This window comes from Piliocolobus tephrosceles, chromosome 19, assembly GCF_002776525.5.
Source record: "Piliocolobus tephrosceles isolate RC106 chromosome 19, ASM277652v3, whole genome shotgun sequence".
NCBI classification, from domain to species: Eukaryota; Metazoa; Chordata; class Mammalia; order Primates; family Cercopithecidae; genus Piliocolobus; species Piliocolobus tephrosceles.
In genome coordinates this window covers 226157-248250 of record NC_045452.1, presented here as the reverse complement: position 1 = coordinate 248250, position 22094 = coordinate 226157, and the positions used below count along the sequence as shown (strand labels likewise).

General features: G+C 47.9%; 1 protein-coding gene across 6 annotated transcripts in view; it reads right to left on the bottom strand.

The window, feature by feature from the left end:
* Positions 1–22094, bottom strand: part of PI4KA (phosphatidylinositol 4-kinase alpha) — a 151996-nt gene that overhangs the window by 85435 nt on the left and 44467 nt on the right. For all 6 annotated transcript variants that reach the window (XR_002727873.2, XR_002727874.2, XR_003307106.2 and 3 more), the window contains exons 10-19: positions 17927–18023; positions 15521–15712; positions 14850–14950; positions 13420–13549; positions 11470–11602; positions 9004–9099; positions 8433–8616; positions 7933–8036; positions 5548–5716; positions 2294–2344 (exon numbers count right to left, since the gene is read on the bottom strand). Coding sequence is in view for 1 of the 6 variants with exons in the window: in XM_023197967.3 (XP_023053735.1) it covers positions 2294–2344; positions 5548–5716; positions 7933–8036; positions 8433–8616; positions 9004–9099; positions 11470–11602; positions 13420–13549; positions 14850–14950; positions 15521–15712; positions 17927–18023 (1257 nt within the window). In the remaining 5 variants the exon portion in view is untranslated. The remainder of the gene's footprint in view (positions 1–2293; positions 2345–5547; positions 5717–7932; positions 8037–8432; positions 8617–9003; positions 9100–11469; positions 11603–13419; positions 13550–14849; positions 14951–15520; positions 15713–17926; positions 18024–22094) is intronic.

The following is a 22094-nucleotide window of genomic DNA, read 5'->3' as shown; positions in this document are numbered from 1 at the left end:
CAAAGATCCTGGAACTCACTGATTTTAGTGCTGCCCCAAGCATCCTCCCTGTCTGCCTGAAACTTGCCCTCCTGCAGAGCCTGCTGCCAAAGAGTGCCTTGAGCTTCATGCCCCTTACTTTTCCTTCCAGGTCAGACAAAAGGCCCACATACAACAGCACTTTATTTTTTTTTTTTTTTTTTTTTTTGGGACGGGGTCTCGCTCTGTCGCCCCGGGTGGAGTGCAGTGGCCAGATCTCAGCTCACTGCAAGCTCCGCCTCCCGGGTTTACGCCATTCTCCTGCCTCAGCCTCCGGAGTAGCTGGGACTACAGGCGCCCGCCACCTCGCCCGGCTAGTTTTTTGTATTTTTTTAGTAGAGACGGGGTTTCACCCTGTTAGCCTGGATGGTCTCGATCTCCTGACCTCGTGATCCGCCCGTCTCGGCCTCCCAAAGTGCTGGGATTACAGGCTTGAGCCACCGCGCCCGGCCCTACAACAGCACTTTAAACACACAAGCATACACTAGTCAACATTAACTATACAGTGGGAAAATTTCTGTTTTGAAAAATCAACCAATGGGGCCAGGCATGGTGGTTCACACCTGTAATCCCAGCACTATGGGAGGCTGAAGTGGGCAGATCATTTGAGCTCAGAAGTTTGAGACCAGCCTGGGTGACATGGAAAACCCCATCTCTACAAAAAAATAGAAAGAGTAGCTGAAAATGGTGATGTGCACCCGTAGTCCTAGCTACTTGGAAGGCTGAGGTGGAAAGACTGCTTGAGTTCCAGAGGTCCAGGCTGCAGTGAGCTGATATTGTACCACTGCACTCTCTGATCTAGATGCCAGAGTGAGACCCTGTCTCAAAAAAAAAAAAAAAAAAAATCAACCAATGGGGGCGTCCACGAAAAATACCATGGCAGGCCGGGCATGGCAGCTCACACCTAGGAGCCACACAGCAGGGAACCAAAGCAAGTGTCCAGTACTTTGGGAGGCCAAGGTGGGTGGATCACTTGAGGCCAGGAGTTCAAGACCAGCCTGGCCAACACGGTGAAACACCGTCTCTACTAAAAATACAAAAATTAGCCATGTGTGGTGGGGCGTGCCTGTAGTCCCAGCTACTCGGGAGACTAAGGCATGGCAATTGCTTGAACCCAGGAGGTGGAGATTGCAGTTAGCCGAGGTCGCACCACTGCATTCCAGCCTGGGTGACATTGTGAGAATCTGTCTCAAAAATAAAAAATAAAATACAATATAATAAAAAATAAAAACAAATAAATAGCATGCGACATGTAACATTTTACTACTAAAGATAAATAATGGCAGACCAGTCAGTTACTATTTTTCATCTACCTCGGCCAGCCAAAACTGGACACCTAGAAGTCCCCAGGCTGGGAATAATGATGAACACTCAGATGGTGTGAGCAGAACCACTTCACTGAGACCAGGAGAAGTGCCTCTCTGTGCCTGCAATGCCACCTGTCTGCCTGACCTCCACGTCCCTAGGCTGCCCTAGTTCTGCCACTAGGCCCAACCCTCTGGTGTACAAGTTGAAGGGGACACATGTAAGTGCTCAAGACTTGAACTACTAGGGGGTGAGGAGGGGGGAAGGCACTGTAAGGCAGACACAAGGGATGTCCTAGAAGGTCGATTAAATGGAAGGGAGAGAATATGGAATGAAAATAAATACTGGAACATAAGTGTTGGGCTTAGGACTTGCAGCTAGGAGTGACAAAGAAAGGGAAAAACAACTTCTACAAGTCATCTGGGAAGAAGCAGACCCAGGCTGGGACAGGACAAGATGGAAACAGGCTCTCCAACATGATGGCGCCGCACAGGAGGCAGGGACTGTGCCCGCCATGCCAACAACGCCCCTTGAAGGAGACTGGGGCCACAGCTCCGAGGCCTGAGCACCAACAAGAGACTTCCAGGCCTGCACTTGCAGGAAGGATCTAAGGAAGGGATGGAAGCAGGGAGCTGGCCCACCATCAGTCACGAGGGCATGAGACACAGGATGAAAGTGGAGTCAGATTTAGGACCTAGGAGCCACACAGCAGGGAACCAAAGCAAGTGTCCTTGTCAATTGGTTGAGGGGGTTCGGGCAGGGCATGGAGAAAGGGAGTGAAGAGTGTGTCATGGTGGACACACCTACAGGGCTGTCACGGAAGAGCTGGTGATGGCTGAAGCAGTCACATCTAGAGGCACAGGGGCCTCAACACTGCACCTTTCTAAGGAATTTATTGTGTGTCACCAGGCAAGATTCAAAGCATGAACACAGTATCTGCAGTTTCATCATTCAATTAATGAATACTCACCACAGCTATTACAGGAATGAGTACTCCCAAGTTCCCTGCGCTGCTAGAAGCCTAGAAAAGAACAGAGTTGTTGTCATTAAAGAGTATGTATTTCTTTTATTTAAAAAAAAAAAAAAACACAAGATTCAACATAGTGTTATGTAAACCTGGAATGTCTTTTTTTTTTTTTTTTGAGACGGAGTCTTGCTCTGTTGCCCGGCTGGAGTGCAGTGGCCGGATCTCAGCTCACTGCAAGCTCCGCCTCCCGGGTTTACGCCATTCTCCTGCCTCAGCCTCCGAAGTAGCTGGGACTACAGGCGCCCGCCACCTCGCCCGGCTAGTTTTTTGTATTTTTAGTAGAGACAGGGTTTCACCGTGTAGACCAGGATGGTCTCGATCTCCTGACCTCGTGATCCGCCCGTCTCGGCCTCCCAAAGTGCTGGGATTACAGGCTTGAGCCACCGCGCCCGGCCTGGAATGTCTTAATCTAAGAGAAATGATGAGAGGTATGCAGAGAGAGGCATAGAGATGCTCATCCAGCATAATTTTAACAGCAAAAAATGAAAACAAACGTGAAAAATAAACCATGGTTACATAAATGATTACATAAATCATGGCACTTCTGTATAATTAGATATGACACAGCTATTTAAAATACAACTTTCTGAAAAGCATTTAGTCACCATGGAAAGAGCCCACAGCACATGCCAAATGAAAAAAAAAATCAAGATTTAAAACTATGCTATGATTCAATCCCAATTATGTAATAAATACATACGCATAAAAAAGCTAGGAAGAAATCTGTCAAAGTGTTAGTAATGATTATGTCATCTGAGTCAAGGAATAAATGCTTTTTACTTTACTATTTATAGGCTTCTGTATCTTTTCTAAAATAAATATACATTCTTTCCAAGTTAGGGAAATTTGGGGGGTTACTTAACAATAAAAGATAAGACTCCCTGGCTAGACACACAAATGTAGCTAATCTTCAGTATATAGTGATTAGTAAAAATTCTATAAGCACTGGCCTAAGCCAACTTGATTTATGCTCTTAATCTATAATAACGACAGCAGCTGAAGACCCTGAGCATCCGCCGCAGCCAGGCACGTGCTGAGTGCTTCACATGCACTAACTTTTGGGGGAGATTCATGGGAGGTCTCAGTAGCTTGCCAAGGCCACACAGCACTTCAGTGGTGGGGACAGAATGCCAAGCTGTAAATATATACACCTACTATGTACCCACAAAAATTTTTTTGAAAATTTACAAAGAATGCCAAGCTGGTTTCCCTGGGCTGGGGGCCACAAGGGTGGCCTTGCCTGGTCCCCTCTGGGAAACTGATAGCCTAAGGGCTGCGTGATGATGGAGAACAACCCACAGATCTTAGTTTAATTTATAATTACAGCTCCTTGTCCTCCACAAGGTGAGGCACTGAGGTCCAATTTCCAGGGGACAGCAGGCTCCTAAAACACCCCTCAGACAGGTTACAGCCTCTGCTTTCTCAGGTGTGCAGCACCACCTTGTATCATCAGCACCCTTCTCTTATCCTGATGCCTAAGGTCCCGCTAGACATGCAGGACACGCTTCTCTCCTGTGCACTGAGGTGGTCCGAGCTGTGTACCCTGCTGGGAGACTTGGGAAGTTATTCAGCCACATCACTGTCAGAGGGCCCGGCATAGCAAGGCCAAATTAGGGACAAGAGTCTTAGGATCTCTGCTTGCACCAGCCACTCCCTCTTGGCTGAGACTTTCACAGGGGGACTCCTCCATGCAACTGTCATCTCAGATGTCACTCTTCAGAGAGGCCTTCTCAACCAGCCCAATCTAAAGTGCCCCTTACTACACTGCCCTGTTTCACTCTCCCACTAAGCCCCACAGGCAGAGAGGACCCTGTCTGTCTCGTTCACTTCTGTAACACCCTCATCTAGAGCAAGGGTTGGTAAACTATGGCTCATGGACCAAATCCAACCCAATGCCTGTTCCTGCAAATACAATTTTACAGAAGCACAGTCACACCTGTTCATTCACAAACAGGTGACTATAGAAGAGTTGAGTTGAGCAATTACAGAAGAGGCTGTATGGCCTGCAAAGTGTAAAATATTTATACTATGGCCCTTTACAGAAAAAGTGGGCTGACCCCTGACCTAGGACAATAGCTGGCACAGAGTAGGTAAACAATAGCTGTCTGGGGGAAGGGGAGGGAAGGGAGAGGAAATGACAAAACAGGGTGGAAGCAGAGATATGGTTGTGGGCTATAATGGGGTTTTTCTTTAAATAATCTGATCAATCTTTTATTTTTTAATTTATAGTACCCCACACTTTTTCTTCTTTTTCTTTTTGCCTTTATTAAATGCCTAAACACGCCTCAGTACCAAGCGTTACCAATACCAACTCACATTCCTTTCCTCATTAAAAAAAAAAACAAAACTGCTTTCTAGCTCATTACAAACATCCTCTTCCCTTTTCTCTCCACTTTCTTTTACATACCCACCCCATTTAAAAAAACCAAATGTTTAGCCAACCAAAATTAGTTTAAACTATACGACCCAACCCCAGCCAATAAAAAAATACAAAAACAAAACTTGCGTCAAAAATAAAAATTCTCATGCTCTTTATTCAAATATACTCTCCTAACAACTAGCCAAAAAGACACCCTCTACACAAAAATAACACTGGTTCACTAAACATCTTTTGTTCAAATATTCAATTTCCTCAACATTTTAAGCATTATTCCTAATGCCCACGTGACATGCTACTGGGGAGTTATGGAAGAAGAGGCCTCACCTGCCTCGGCCCCACCACAAATGTATTTGGGCATTCAAGACAGGACATTTGTTTGTCTCAGTGGACCTGTCTTCCTTGGGTGGCCTGAGATTAGGTGAACTCTGGCCCTTCTCATGTTGCCACTGTGTTCTGATGATGGGCCCTTAAAGTCCTCCTAGGCCCAGCTACCACCCGGGCTTCATGAAGAAGGCAAGGAGAGAGAGAGGGGCCCATGGGGAGCTGAGGCTAGACTGTTGTCATGTCACCACCCCGGGACGGGGAAGGCAGCTACCATGAGCTGGATATAACTCAGTGAGGAAGCTGCCCTCTCCCCGATCCCTGCCAGCATCCTTGAGAAAGAACCCCACCCCTTCTTACTTGCATTCTACCAGGCACATTTAAATCACTCAACAAAGAAAGTGCCATATTCCAACCAAGATGGTGCCTGGAGACTAAGCCTTGGCTAGCAGGGATGGGACACTGATGGGGAAGGCATAGCCATCCTCCTTCCTACCTTCAGGGCAGGGCCCTTCTCGCTTGCCCTCTCGCTGGCTCGCTTCCCCTCCAGCCCCAGCTGCACAAACAACTCCAGCAGGTTCATAAGCAGCTCATCCACCAGGTGCTCATCTTGGATGTTGGCCGCGATGTTGGCCAGGGCATTAATCACTGCCAGGGAGCAATGCCTGAAGAAGAAGGAGTAAAATAACAGCCACTGCCAGGCCCTCAACCATCCCCAAGGGACGGCACTGCAGGGGTGAGGCGAGCTGAGCGGGCCAGACCCAGCCTGCCTTACCATACTCCTCCCAAAGGAATCTCAAGTGGAGAAGAACACGTCATCTTTGTGAAAAACAGCCCGTAAAAGAAACTCAACTGCTGCAGAAATGACTGTAACCCTTTCTCCTGAGATAGTAAGGACCTCCAGGAGACTAAGTTCCAGGCATCTGCAACATTGGGGACCTGTGAGGGTCTCAGGACACTTCCCTCAGGGCTGAAAACGAAAGGGTCCATGCCCAGGCATTCCAGGTTGGATCCTGCTTTCCCCCTACAAATCACCAAGACCCTTAATGCATCATTTACCACCCACAGAACTTTCACTTCATGACCAGCTTCTCCCTAACGCTGCCTCCACCTTGGAGCTGATGTCAGCATTTTTTCACATCGAATGCTCAGGAAGTGTTCCAGGGTCCTGCCTCAGGATCCTGGCTGGCCCCATGTAAACGCCGGATGTGAAGCTGACATTGCCCCTTTGGCCAAAAACCTGAACCATCGAAACCAACCAGGCTTCTGTGGCCCTGGAGACTGCCAGACTGTCATGTCCAAGCGGCACGACCCTGGGTAAGTCTCTTAAGTCTTTGAGCCTCAATTTCTTCCTAAGTAAAACAAGGATAATAATTCCTCTTCATAGGATCATGGGAAGAGTGAAACACCATGTGAAGCACTGAGCATGTCGTCTGCCCCACTAAGAAATCCCAGAGCAACAGCAGCCACAACAAAAGGCACTGTAGTTAGGTAATACCTGGTAGGTCAAGGGCAAACAAAGGGCAGTAAATGCTTCTGCTGGTGAGGAAGAGGACAAATCATTTTTGGTGGCAATATGAGAAAAGGCTTTATGGAAGGAGAGGCAAGCCAAGCCAGAACTGAAGAAATGGAAAGATGAAGACTGGCAGGTGTTACAGACTCACGGTAAGGCGTGGCAGAACACCTAGGAGGCGTGGGAGCAAAGGCAACCGGGGAGGCAGCTGGGGAGGCCCCTGGAGAAAGGGCCCAGCAGTCACACAGGCACAAGGAAGCAACGTGTTAGCCTGAGTGCAGGTTCCACGGCAGAGAATGGGACAGAGGAAGAAGGAAAGGAGAGCCTGACCCCATCCCCAATCCAGTCTTCAGGCTGTTCTAGTAGCCTGGGCTCATGACGGTGGCAGTAAGAAGGCAATGAAGTAGTATCGATGTGAGAGACAGCTCTATTGATTGAGAACTTTAATGTATGCAGTCTCATTCCCAACTGCAGGCAGGTTCTCATTTGGCAGATGAGGAAACTGAGGCACAGAGAGGTTCAGCATTTTCTGAAGTCATGTAGCCACATGGCATGGCTCCACAGCTGCACTCCCACCCACTAAACTGACATGGAGAGAATCTCACAGTCAGAAGGGAGGAGCCTGGAGGTCAAGAAGAGTAACGCCTGCAAAAGGGCTCTCTTCTTCCCTCCCCAGCCTCCTGTCCTCATCTGACTTCACCTCTCCCCTTCCCTCTCTTCCAAACATGGATGAACATGTCCCTGTCCTTAAGGCATTCCTAGAGGAAGGTAAGGAATAGCCAAGAAGCATCTCTCAGTCTGTCAGGGAAAACTGGTCAGACTTTATACAAGTATCAAATGTTCAAAGACATTTAACACCTACTTCCTTGGACCCAAAATCCTACTTCTCTGAATCTAACCCACAGAAAGCATCAAAGATGCTCAGAGATATATAGCTGTTAGGCTGTCAATGTTGCATTTATTAGTGGGAAAACTGGAAGACAACCTAACATCCAAACTAGAGACTGGCTGGTTAAATTTCGGTTCTGCTACAGGATGGGACGCTCCGCAACCTCTAAAGGCAACCTGTGCAGGATCATTCATGGTGTGGCTGATGTGCTGCCCCATAAATAAGCAGGTTAGCTGCATGTGCAGCATGGGCCCGATCAGAAGGAGAGGCAGGAGTTGAGATCTCATGCACTAAGATGCTGGATGGTCACCTCTGCGGGGGGGGCACATTGGGTTTTCATTTCCCCCCTTATGTGTGCATTGATCTGTAGCATATAGTGTTCTTGTAAGAAGAGTTTATTTAAGAGACAAATTCACAGACCTCACATTTTCAAAGTTAAATACTGTCATGATAAAAAAGTGACAATGAAGTCCAGTTACCTGTAGCCGTGGTCCTTGTAATCTTTGGTGGCTGAGTATACAACGGAGCTGGCCTTCACACTGATCTGCTGGAAGAGGTTCCACACTTCCTGATAGATGTATTGCTGGGAGAGAGCGAGGGGCACTGTCACCATGCAGGATGCCCTCATGAGGCCCCTCCTGTCATCACCCAGAGAGAAAGCTCTGGAATCATGGGGCACAACAGCCCAAAGATCATCCATTTCTAAAGCTTTAATCAAACCTCAAATTAAAAGCTAAAAGGAACTTGGCTTAGATTCAAATATTCTGTTATAATACACTGACAAGAAATTAAACCTCTTTTTCCCCAGCACTCACGGCACTTTACACTATTCTTACTACTCAGTGTTAAAACAGTTGTCAGCATTCAGCTCATCTGCAAGGTATATTTAATCTGTATTTGCACATCCCTTACAGTCAAGAGTTCAATGTAGCTTGTAATGTAACAGGGTTAGTGGTGTCCTGGCTCTGGCCTCTCTTACATTTCCGGTGATAACCAGGCAGCCCAGCTGGTCAATAATCAGCACATCAAGAGGGGAGGGTGGTTGGCAGAATTTCTGCTGCAGGATCTGCAGAATGGGTTCCATGACCTTCGGGGTGTCCCTCAAGGCCACTGCGATGTGTCCCAAGGCTCGGATTGTGTGGTCGGGAATCAAGTGAGCGTCCCTACAGAAGGAAGAAGAAGCGCCCTAGCAAACTCCAGCATGCAGTAGTGAAACAGTACCCAGAGACTACGATCTAGACCTTAATTTCCTAACAATCTTGATGAAGTGTTCATTTGAAACTGACAGTCCAGGATTTTAACCACCAGCAGAAAGGCAAGCCCCAGGTACTAGGCTGGATGACAAAGAGCTTTCTCGACTTCCACACAGTGGTCCAGGAAGTACGTTCCAAGGTGGACTTCACCTTAAATCTTGTGACAACCCTGATGCATGCCTATGCTCTGAGGCAAGGAGATAAGGACAGACGCATCCATACGCACAATGCCAGGTGCCCCACACAAGCCTGCTGAGAACAATGGGTTGTTTCTGAGAGACAGGAATGGGGGCGTACTTGTCGCTCTCCTGAGAGATGTAGAGCCGGTTGGACAGGCTGGCCAAGAATGCCTCCACGATCACTGGGTCCACCGTCAATCCAGCCTTCAGGCACCTGAGGAGCAAGAAAACCCATGTGGCATTGAGGCATCAAAACAAGATAGGTTTTTTGTTTTTTAATTTTTCCTTCCTTAGGCCTACAAAGTTTAAAGAACTGCTCAAATTTTCTTCCCGCAAAATTGGAGGTCATAACACAGAATGAATTCAAAGAATTACTCCAGATTTTGCCCACTTGATAAATATCTCAGTCAGAAACAATAATTTCATTATTTTGCCCAGAACACTTTCCTTTGGAATATCATGCCCACCCTAATTCCAATTTCAATCCCTTGTACTGTTCCTTAAGGTCACAGAGACTGATTGAAAAGACAAATGGTCCCAAGATAGCAGAGGAAGCATCACAATTATATACTAAGGTTTTCATGGTAAGGAGAAACATTTATGCTATAGCGAAAAGGGGAAAAATTTAAAGCCCCTAAAAATATAAAATCTTGTAAGATATACTAGCTCTCCACATCTGTTTGGCTCCTGGGCCAGAGTTTAGAGAACAGTTTGAGTCTGACAGACAAGCTGCCATCCTGATTTAGCTTCAAGGGCAAGGAACCAGAATCCAGGCAAAGAGGCATTTGCATGGAATCAGACTGTATTTGGCTCCCAAGTTGGAAGAACAAGAGTCCACAGTGCAGGAGTGTGGGCAGCAAGGGGTACCTGATCATATTTAAAAACTTCACATTTATATTAAATATTCCACAGAAAACAAGGTAAAGAAAATATGATGATACGTTACTCTTGATGGTGAGCTAATGGGTAATCCTTGTCTTTTTACTTTTCTATACATTACAAATTTTCTCTAGTAAGAATTTCTTAGCCAAGTGCGGTGGCTCATGCCTGTAATCTCAGCACTTTGGGAGGCAGAGGCGGGCAGATCACGAGGTCAAGAGATTGAGACCATCCTGGCTAACATGGTGAAACCCCATCTCTACAAAAAAAACACACACACACAAAAATACAAATTTTTTTTTTTTTTTTTTTTTTTAAAAGGAAGAACTTCTTATTACATTTTTTGGGACAGAGTTTCACTCTTGCTGTCCAGGCTGGAGTGCAATGGCATGATTTCAGCTCACTCTGCCTCCCGGGTTCAAGAGATTGTCCTGCTTCAGGCTCCCAAGCAGCTGGAATTACAGGCATGCACCACCATGTCCGGCTAATTTTTTGTATTTTTAGTAGAGACGGGGTTTCACCATATTGGCCAGGCTGGTCTTGAACTCCTGACCTCATGATCCACCTGCCTCGGCCTCCCAAGTAGCTGGGATTACAGGTGTGAGCCATTGCGCCAGGCCTCTTATTATGTTTATGATCAGGAAAAGAAAAGAAGTAAAATATGAAACAATTCCTCTTTACAGATCAAGTGTAGGCTTAAAATAATCAGAAACGCCGGGCGCGGTGGCTCAAGCCTGTAATCCCAGCACTTTGGGAGGCCGAGACAGGCGGATCACGAGCTCAGGAGATCAAGACCATCCTGGGTAACACAGTGAAACCCCATCTCTACTGAAAAATACAAAACACTAGCCGGGCGAGGTGGCGGGCGCCTATAGTCCCAGCTACTGGGTAGGCTGAGGCGGGAGAATGGCATGAACCTGGGAGGCAGAGCTTGCAGTGAGCTTAGATCCGGCCACTGCACTCCAGCCTGGGCGACAGAGCGAGACTCCGTCTCAAAAAAAAAAAAAAAATCAGAAACAAGCTTTAAAAAAGTATAAATGCAGCCAGGTGTGGCTTATGCCTGTAATCCCAGCACTTTGGGAGGCTGAGGCAGGCAGATCACGAGGTCACGAGTTCGAGACCAGTCTGGCCAACATAGTTAAATCCTGTCTCTACTAAAAATACAAAAAATTAGCCAGGCATGGTGGTGTGCACCTGTAATCCCAGCTACTTGGGAGGCTGAGGCAGCAGAATTGCTGCAGCAGAGGTTGCAGTGAGCTGAGATCACGCCACTGCATTCCCACCCCAGGAACAGTGCGAGACTCTGTATCAAAAAAAAAAATGTATAAATGGTCTGGGTGCGGTGGCTCACACCTGTAATCCCAGCACTTTGGGAGACCAAGGCAGGTGGATTACCTGAGGTCAGGAGTTCGAGACCAGCCTGGCCAACATGGTGAACTCCCATCTCTACTAAAAACACAAAAATTAGCTGTGCGTGGTGGTGGATGCCTGTAACCCCAGCTATTCAGGGGAGGCTGAGACAGGAAAATCGCTTGAACCTAGGAGGCAGAGGTAGCAGTGAGCCGAGATTGTGCCACTGTATTCTAGTCTGGGCAACAGGGAGAGACTCAATCTCAAAAAAAAAAAAAGTATAAATGTCTCTTATTTTGTAATAACCCGCTGTCTGGAGCACTGCTGTCTACTCGCCACTTGCCCGGCTTCTCACCTGCAGATGTTGTCAATAGCGATGTCTCGGAGCTGCTCGTACATGGAGGGCTGGCTCTTCTTACCCGACATGACGTTCAGGGTTGACTCGGAATGTTCATTGGTCACACTGATTTTTATATCATTGCCAGCAACTGAAAGTAAAAAATTCAAATATATAGCTGGTTAAACCTATCATTTACCAGCACCTTCTTTGTAATTCAAAAACCAAGATGATATGCTGATTATTTATAAAAGCAAAATGATCACTCTAAAAACATCTGACCCAAATATTTCTGTGAAACAGAAGAGTCTAAGACCAACAGGAAATAATATGTTTAAATCAAAAGGAAGAATACTCAGGTTACAAAGTGATAAATATAGAAAACCAGCAATTTCTCAATAAACTGTTCAAAAGTACTGATGACCAACCACCAAAGGCACCCCTGAGGGCAAGTGAGGCATGGCCCAGGGCTTGGAGTTATCTCACTAACGTGGACAAAGCCTGGAAGGGTCGGGGACGCTTGGGAGAGCAGGGACCTTAGAGCCTGAGAGAATCTTCCCCACTATGAGGTCCAGGAAAGTCTTGTTTTTTGTTTGTTTGTTTTTGAGATAGGGTCTTGCTCTGTCACCCCGGCTGGAGTGCAGCAGCGCTATCACAGCTCACTGCATCCTCAACCTCCTGGGCTCAAGGCATCCTACAGCTTCAGCCTCCCGAGTAGCTAGGACTACAGATGAGCACCATCGTGCCTGGTTAAATCTTTAAACTGCTCTGAGTTTAAGTCTTCATCTGAAGGGATAGATAAAAACAGCTAGGCCGGGCGCGGTGGCTCAAGCCTGTAATCCCAGCACTTTGGGAGGCCGAGACGGGCGGATCATGAGGTCAGGAGATCGAGACCATCCTGGCTAACACGGTGAAACCCCGTCTCTACTAAAAATACAAAAAACTAGCCGGGCGAGGTGGCGGGCGCCTGTAGTCCCAGCTACTCCGGAGGCTGAGGCAGGAGAATGGCGTAAAACCCGAGAGGCGGAGCTTGCAGTGAGCTGAGATCCGGCCACTGCACTCCAGCCCAGGAGACACAGCAAGACTCCGTCTCAAAAAAAAAAAAAAAAAAAAAAGAGCAGCTGAGACAGGAGAATTGCTGAGGCAGAGGTTGCAGTGAGCTGAGATCGCGCCACTGCATTTCCACCCCAGGCAACAGTGAGAGACTCTGTTAAAAAAAAGAAAAAATGTATACATAGTCTGGGCGCAGTGGCTCACGCCTGTAATCCCAGCACTTTGGGAGGCTGAGGCAAGTGGATCACGAGGTTAGGAGATCGAGACCATCCTGGCTAACATGGTGAAACCCAGTCTCTACTAAAAATACACAAAAAATTAGCTGGGCGTGGTGGCAGGCGCCTGTAGTCCCAGCTACTCGGGAGGCTGAGGCAGAAGAATGGTGTGAACCTGGGAGGCAGAGGTTGCAGGGAGCCGAGATCGCGCCAGTGCACTCCAGCCTGGGCGACTGAGCAAGATTCTGTCTCAGAAAAAAAAAAAAAAAAATGGCCACTTTCATGAGACTGTGGGTAACAGGGTGATACTACATCAGAGTCACTAGCACACAGTAGGTGTTTAATTAATTAACGCTAATTATTGTTTCATCATACGTGGAAACATCATAATCCATTCTCGCACGGGTAGCAGGGACTGGGCCCCTGGCCAAGTGTTTGGGGCACATAGGATTTGCATTTCAGACTTCCACAGTGAGAGATGTCGAAAAAGAAAACAGGACTTGAAGGGGCTTTTGGTGGTAACGTGAATACAGGATGAGAGAAGACCAGGGAGGAAAGGCCTGGAGCTTCGAGGGGACGCAGAGGGAAAGACAGAAGGAAAGGTGTGGCGAAGGAATGTGCCCAGGTACAGTCATGAAACCTGTGTGGGGCTCACACAGTCCCTTTCTCAGGGCCTGAAGGGCACACGGTCTGTTATTACCTGTGTGGTACTGACTGTGGTACTTGTAGAGCTTCACCAGAACTGGAGACGGGATGACCAGGAAGTCTCGCAAGGACGGTGTCACAGAGTGTACCACCACCGGGAACCTCTCGCACAGGCGGCCCAAACCCTGCAACACACCATCAACCTGTCACATGTCCTCTGGTGTGGGACCATCTGAGTAGGCCCTGAGCAGGGAGATGCTCAATCCTTCAGTACCCAAGTTTGACCCAAAACTTCCAAGGTCAGAGCTCCCACAGGCCACCTGCCCAGGACATAAAAAGACAGGGAAGGGATGGTGCTGGTTCTCCTCCACCTATCGGGGACATCAACTACTGTTTTTTTGTTTTGATTTTGAGATGGGGTCTTGCTCTGTCACCTAGGCTGGAGTGCAGTGGCACGATCACAGCTCATTGCAGCCTTGACTTACTGGGCTTAAGCAATGCTCCCACCTCAGCCTCCTGAGTAGTTGGGACTGTAGGCACACACCATCATCCCTAACATTCTAATTTTTTAAATTTTTTGTAAAGATGGGGTCTCACTACGTTGCCCAGGCTGGTCTTGGGCTTAAGCGGCCCTCCTACCTCTGCCTCCCAAAGTATTGGGATTACAGGCGTGCGCCGCCGTACCTGGTCACAAGATATAGATTGTTAAAGTGTGCTCATCTCTTTAGGAAGCAAACTAAAGAAGAAAGGGGCAGCCGGGCGCGGTGGCTCAAGCCTGTAGTCCCAGCACTTTGGGAGGCCGAGACGGGTGGATCACAAGGTCAGGAGATCGAGACCATCCTGGCTAACACGGTGAAACCCCATCTCTACTAAAAAATACAAAAAACTAGCCGGGAGAGGTGGCGGGCACCTGTAGTCCCAGCTACTCGGAGGCTAAGGCAGGAGAATGGCATAAACCCGGGAGGCAGAGCTTGCAGTGAGCTGAGATCCGGCCACTGCACTCCAGCCCGGGCGACAGAGCAAGACTCCATCTCAGAAAAAAAAAAAAAAAAAAGAAGAAAGGGGCAAGATAGAATTTTTAAACAATGGCAGGTGTGGAGTTAGTGGGATTGTGACAAGGTAAGAGTCTCGGCAGAGCAGAGCTAGCACTGTGGGTGTCAGAGGACGTCCCCTTGCGTGGCCCCATGGCACATGTCAACAGTCCTTCCCTAACAGACCTTGGGAACGGCCCAACAGCCTCACAACAAATGAGAACTGAAGCCAGCTGCACCCAGATGCCACTTGCAGAAAGCCCTGGCATCCTGTAGGGGGCAGCCCACACTTAGTGATGAACTGTGCACAGCAGGCACTGGTTAATGCTTCTAAAGACAGAATCCGCATCGTCTCCACTGCTGGTGTGCCCAACATAGCCTGAACAGCAACAGCGTGACCAGAGGGAAGTCCTACAGATGGGATTTGAGCCTCTCTGGGTTCAGGGAGACTGACCTGCAGACAGCAGATCAGCAGAGGCAAGTGAGCGATAATGACTTTGCTGGACGTCTTGGACTGCAGCTTCTCAGATAGCTTGATGCAAAGGTTTTCTGCACCTTAATTCAAAACCAGAAGAGGAGATGAGTGATCAGCACAGGCCAGTCTTTCTAACACACTTATCCACCAAGTAAGCATAGAATTTAATAAAATCCCAGCAACATACTTTAGGCGGGGCTTATTCATACTGAGAGGTCACACAGTGTGTGACTCTCTCTCTCCTCCGCTGGCCCTAAGCCCCCTCGTCCCCGCGATGTCCATTCCACCGGAAAACTTCCCATTTTACTCCTCCCCTAGAAAAACACTTCACCTGAAGGCACTGAGCTTCCATGTCACCACAGAAAAACCTAAAGAACCAGCGAGATGCAGCAGAGAGCACACACGGGCCCTGAGGCCACGGGCATCCCCATCCTCCCAGGTCCAGTGCCCTCCATGCAGGACAGGACACCAGATGTACAGAGCACAGCAGGGGCTGATGCTTCACTCTGCATGTGCCCAGGAGGTCTACTGCAACTGCCCCTGCTAGTAATAGAGCCAAGCATTCTAGAAGTCGTTTGGGGAAACCTGTGGGAAGAAAGCCTCTGGGGCATGCCTGGAGCTCACATGAGAGGCAAGGCAGTCTGTCTCACCCTGCTCGTCCTTCACGGCCCACACCATGAGGTCCACACAAGCAGCATTAGCCTGGCAGCGCAATTTGAGGGGGCTCAGCTCATTGTGGATCCGGTCTGCGTCATGTAGAATCTTCTGGAGCTCCCCCTGGCTTGTGTTGAACTGCTCCAGCACAAAATCATGGATCTCCTTTACAAAAGAGGTTGAGAGGTCTGCAGGAAAAGAGTGTGGCATCACAGCTAGGAACAAAACTACAGTAGAACACAGGTAATGCTGGCAGCAGCTACAGTCTTCCCCTTTTAACAAAAACCCCAGAAAAGTAGCATTTGCTACTGGCCACTGTGGGTCCAAGAATGCCCACTGGAAAGAAGTTGGATAGGAAGTGCACAGCTGTCCTCCACATGCACACAACCTGGCAATCAGAGGAAATGATAATTTCCCAGGGACGTTACAGCCATGCTTTGTTTTAAGCAGTCAATGTACTAAAACTTGAATACATGAAACATATAAATTGGGAAGTATCGTTCCTGGAACTACTTCCACTGACAATATGAGATACTTCTGTGATTTTTTTTTTCTTTTAAGAAAAAGGTTGTCAGGGCCGGGTGTGGTGGCTCACACCTGTAATCCCAGCACTTTGGGAGGCCGAGGTGGACAGATCACAAAGTCAGGAGATCGAGACCATCCTGGCTAACATGGTGAAACCCCGTCTCTACTAAAAACACAAAAAATTAGCCAGGCATAGTGGTGGGTGCCTGGAGTCCCAGCTACTCGGGAGGCTGAGGCAGGAGAATGGCGTGAACCCGGGAGGCGGAGTTTGCAGTGAGCCGAGATGGCGCCACTGCACACCAGCCTGGGCAACACAGCCAGACTCCATCTCAAAAAAGAAAAAAAAAAGAAAAAGGGTTGTCAGAGAAGGGGAAAAACTGGTTGCAGCCTTGAGAAGAGAATTATCTGGATCTTCAGAGCACTCACCCTGAGTTTGAGAGACTTTTCAAAACTCTCATCCCCAGGGCGTGGAAAATTCAGGAGAGCCACGATGATGCACACAAGTCGGCCCAGCCAAGGCAGCCAGCGACACACAGCATGAGTGGTGGGGAGGGCAGGGGCAATCCCTGATGCCCCTTCTTAGGGAGTCTCAACCCTTGCTGTGGTCCCAGATGACTCAGCTTCCGAGGAATGTTCAGAATCAGATTAGGAAAGTGGTTACTAAATTTTGGTATATCTTCCTGATAAAATATTACGTGCTCATCAAAACTTATGCTTACAAAGAACACTCAACAGTGTGGGGGAGAGCATAGGAAAAACATTTTGTAAAATGCATAAAAGATTGTTTCCTTACTTCTGGGAAAGAAAAAATCATGAAAGAGGGACTAGAAGAAAATGCTAACTTGTTGTGTGTGCATGTTAACTATTAAGCTATTGTCTCCGGTTGGGTGCGGTGGCTAACACCTGTAATCCCAGCACTTTGGGAGACCAAGGAGGGGGGTGGATCATTTGAAGCCAGGAGTTCAAGACCAGCCTGGCCAACCTGGTGAAACCCCATCTCTACTAAAAATACAAAAATTAGGCAGACATGGTGGCACACACCTGTAATCTCAGCTATTTGGGAGGCTAAGGCATGAGAGAACAGCTTGAGCCCAGGAGGCAGAAGTTGCAGTGACCCCAGATCATGCTAATGCACTCCAGCCTGGGTGACAGAGCAAGACACTGTCTATAAAAAAAAAAAAAAAAAAAAAGCTAGTATCTCTGTGTTAAGAGATTACATGTATTACAAGTGCTTTATTTTCTTTTTTTAAATTTTTTTGAGATGGAGTCTCACTCTGTCACACAGGCTAGAGTGCAATGGCATGATCTGGGCTCACTGCAACCTCCACCTCCCGAGTTCAAGCAATCCTCCTGCCTCAGCCTCCTGTGTAGCTGGGATTACAGGTGCATGCCACCGCACCTGGCTAACTTTTTTTGTTATTTTTAGTAGAGACAGGGTTTCACCCTGTTTGGCAAGGCTGGTTTCGAACTCCTGACCTCAGTGATCCGCCCATCTTAGCCTCCCAAAGTGTTGGGATTACAGGTGTAAGCCACCACGCCCGGCCTCTTTTTTTATTTTCTAAAATATCTAAATGGTATGTAAAACTGTATCTGTGCTTAGTGTGCTTAGGACAATATAACATGCACATTTTAGAAAAACACCTTAGGAAATAAACTCAGCAAAGGAGCCGTCACTGAGTACCAGGGTTGTAGGATCATGGATAGATTTTTTAAATTTGCTTTTTTCCCAAAATTCCAGTAACATAACCACATTGCTCATATGTGTTTTTAAGTGGCCCCAGCAGAAAGTGAGTACCAGTCTGCAACCACTAGCATGTGACAATGGCCTGGGAGTCAGTCTTGCTGTACTCACAAACACACGGGCAAACTGTCCTTACCCTTCATGTAGTACAGAGTGTCGCGCAGCATCTTGAACATGGTCAGGTAGAGGGGGTCACTGAAGGAAGTGTAGTAGAGATCAGCACTGGGGTTGGCCTGCAGGGAAGGCAGACACACATGACTACAGAACAGAAACTCCCTTCTGCCCACCCTTTGCCTTCACAGCAAGGCCCTGCGGAATGGTGATTCGTGACTTAGCATTCTAAATGAAGTAACTGTTTATCACGACTCATCACTTGGACACTTTACTGTCTTCATCCTCTTAAGCATCGGATCAAGGAAAACAGGAGGCTCATGCAGTCCAGAGATGCCTGCGGGGGAGCAGCCATCTGCACCCCAGTAGGAACCTCCTTGCTGTGGCTGAAGCTCGCCATCTTTGGCCATCATTGGCCCAAACAGGGACATGGGAAGTGGTGAAGGAGGAAGACTGACGAAGGCCACCAGAGTAAGGGATCCACACTGTCCATCATCCCACGGATAGACATTACAGCCAGGACACCTTCAGATACAATTCACGTTTTGTAATTAAAACGCATTTTAAATTATTCTTTTTTTTTTTTTTCTTTGAGATGGAGTCTCGCTCTGTCGCCCAGGCTGGAGTGCAGTGGCCGGATCGCAGTTCACTGCAAGCTCCGCCTCCCGGGTTTACGGCATTCTCCTGCCTCAGCCTTCCGAGTAGCTGGGACTATAGGCGCCCACCACCTCGCCCGTCTAGTTTTTTGTATTTTTTAGTAGAGACGGGGTTTCACCGTGTTAGCCAGGATGGTCTCGATCTCCTGACCTCGTGATCCGCCCGTCTCGGCCTCCCAAAGTGCTGGGATTATAGGCTTGAGCCACCGCGCCTGGCCTAAATTATTCTTTAGGAATCTATTTGAAATGCAGCACTATTCTTCTTCTGAAAAAAAAAAAAAATTCGCACAAGGTCTAATGAGTTAAGAAAGATAATAGTCCAGTCTGGGGGCGGTGGTTCACGTCTGTAATCCCAGCACTTGGGGAGGCCAAGGCGGGTGGATCACCTGAGGTCAGGAGTTTGAGATCAGCCTGACCAACATGGAGAAACCCTGTCTCTACTAAAAATACAAAACTAGTCAGGCGTGGTGGCGCATGCCTGTAATTCCAGCTACTTGGGAGGCTGAGGCAGGAGAATCGCTTGAACCTGAGAGGCAGAGGTTGCGGTGAGCCGAGATGGTGCCATTACACTCCAGCCTGGGCAACAAGAGAAAAACCCCCCCCAAAAAAAAAAAAAAAAAAAAAAATGGGTGGGTGCAGTGGCTCTCACCTGTAATCCCAGCACTTTGGTGACACCCTGACCAGCCTGTCCAACATGGTGACACCCCATCTCTACTAAAAATACAAAAAATTAGCCAGGCATGGTGGCTACCCAGCTGGTAATCCCAGTTATCAAGGAGGCTGAGGCAGAAGAATTGCTTGAACTTGGGAGGCAGAGGTTGCAGTGAGCCAAAATCACGTCACCACACTCCACCCTGGGTGACAGAGCGAGACTCAGTCTCAAAAAAAAAAAAAGACAACAGTCCTTAACTTCTATACATTCCCAGTTGAGTAGGATGGAAAATTATGGTTTATTATAACTCGTTTTTTTTCTTTTTCTTTTTTTTTCAGAGATAGGGTCTCACTCTGTACCCTAGGCTGGAGTGCAGTGGTATGATCACAGCTCACTGCAGCCTTGAACTCCTGGGCTCAAGTGATCCTCCTGCCTCAGCCTCCTGAGAAGCAGGGACTACAGGCATGTACCACCATGCCCAGCTAATATTATAATTCTTGACAAATGTAAAAGTGCTCTGCAAATACAGCAAATCTTTAAGGGGCCAGAAGCTGGCCAGTGGGATGGGACATGCATTGTATAAGGTTGACAGAGGGTGAGTGAGCAAGTGGAGAAAAGAAGAATCATGTGGAGAGTGTGAGAGTCATGCCAGTTCCCAGGAGGGCACTGATAGGAAGAGCTGTGGTTGACAGCACTGCAACGATGGCTTTACAGACAACGTCTGGTGGTCTTCACAGGGCATAAATGGAAAAATGAGACTGCGAGACGTTAAAGCAGTTCGGGGCTTTGACTCTGGGAGTCCAGACAACATGAGTGTTAAGCTTTGGAGCCTTGGAGACCAATCATCCAAAGCCCACAGCCGGGCTCCATCACTCATGAGCTATGTAAATAAAGTTCCTTAGCTAAGACTCTGTTTCCCCATGTGTAAACTGGGGATTGTTGTGAGATTCAAGGAGTGAGTGAGTAAAGTTCTGGTACATAATAAGCATGTAATAATTGGTAGTGATTATTACACTGGTTATGGATAATGATTAGTATATTGCAGACTCTAGGTCAAGATTATAAGAAACCGTTTTTTTAAGCTATGAAACCATTTCTTCAAATGGATGTTTATGCTAAAGTACAAATTACAAAACAAAAAATACCAGAAACTGCCCTGGTTCAATGAGGAGGAGGGTCCCAGAGAAGAAGTGCAGGCCCAATAAGTCTCCAGTTGTCTAACTGCCCAGCTCAGCTCTTGCCCTGGTCCTCCTAATCTTTCCTCAATCACAAATGATCACACACTGATGATGGAAAACAAAAGGCCTCTAAGACCACAAGTTCAGTCTACAGTGAGCAAGTGAGAGAGCTAAAGCTCAGGCCAATGGGCAGAACGACAACCTGCAAAAGAGTTGAAAACAAGGTAGGAACTGCCCAGATGCAACTTGGGGAGTTAACAAGAGAACTCTGTTACTTAATCAAGAACTAACCCAGACCAAACCACAGCCAGCACATCCATCTCACATCTGCGACACCTTGCTAGCAGGGGTGCGAAGCAGGAAAAGACATGTCTACAGCACATGAAGGGCCCTGGTAGTTCCTTCCCTGCTTCATACCTGAGCCCCAGGTACAGCGGTATCAGGCACTGTGCGTCTTATAATCAGGTAAGAGAAGGAACACCAGGCTTAAACAAGGAATCTGGGTCCGGGACATACCAATGGTAATAATTAGCCTGGCAAATGACAACCTGTCTGCATCCTAACCTTCAAGAGGGGCCTGACCCAAATGTTCCCTGAGATTCAGAGACCTCTCAGCACCAATGTAATGATTTCATAAATAATGCTGTAGGCCTCGATTCCAAATACATTAAAGACAAAAGTTCCAGCCAGGCATGGTGGCTCACACCTGTAATCCCAGCACCTTGGGAGGCAGAGGTGGGCGGATCACGAGGTCAGGAGACCAAGACCATTCTGGATAACATGGTAAAACCAACCTCTACTAAAAAAACAAAAAAAATTAGCTGGGCGTGGCAGTGGGCACCTATAGTCCCAGCTACTTGGGAGGCTGAGGTAGGAGAATGGCGTGAACCTGGGAGGCAGAGCTTGCAAGTGAGCCAAGATCACGCCACTGTACTCCAGCCTGGGCAACAGAGCGAGACTGTCCGTCTCAAAAAAAAAAAAAAAAGTTGGCCGGGCGCGGTGGCTCAAGCTTGTAATCCCAGCACTTTGGGAGGCCGAGACGGGCAGATCACGAGGTCAGGAGATCGAGACCATCCTGGCTAACACCGTGAAACCCTGTCTCTACTAAAAAATACAAAAAAAAAAACCTAGCCGGGCGAGGTGGCGGGCGCCTGTGGTCCCAGCTACTCGGGAGGCTGAGGCAGGAGAATGGCGTAAACCCGGGAAGCGGAGCTTGCAGTGAGCTGAGAACCGGCCACTGCACTCCAGCCTGGGCGACAGAGCGAGACTCCGTCTCAAAAAAAAAAAGTTACCTAGTTACACACTCTTTACACTTAAAAACCAGGGCTTGCATGTGCCTAGAAAATGCAGCTGAGCCCGGAGGAGCAGCTTTGTAAGCACCAAAGGAGCGACGAAGATAAAAGAGTAGGAGAGCCCCAGGCCAGACTCCCAGCTCCCACAATAACTACGTGATGTGGGCACGTTAGTGAGTTCTCCCTGCAACTCTATCTTCTGTCTGTGAAATGGAGATGTTGGCTGCCAGTCAGAGGCACCAAGAGGTGATGATTTTAAAAGAGCATGCAACAGTACCCAGCACAGACCAAGCCCTCAGTGGCAGGTGGATTGTTACCACATAAACAAGGGAAGTGAAAACACTGCAAAACCCCTTCCACTCTAGCCCCCGTTCAAACTCTTCCTGCTTTCTCTTTTTTTTTTTTTTTTTTTTTT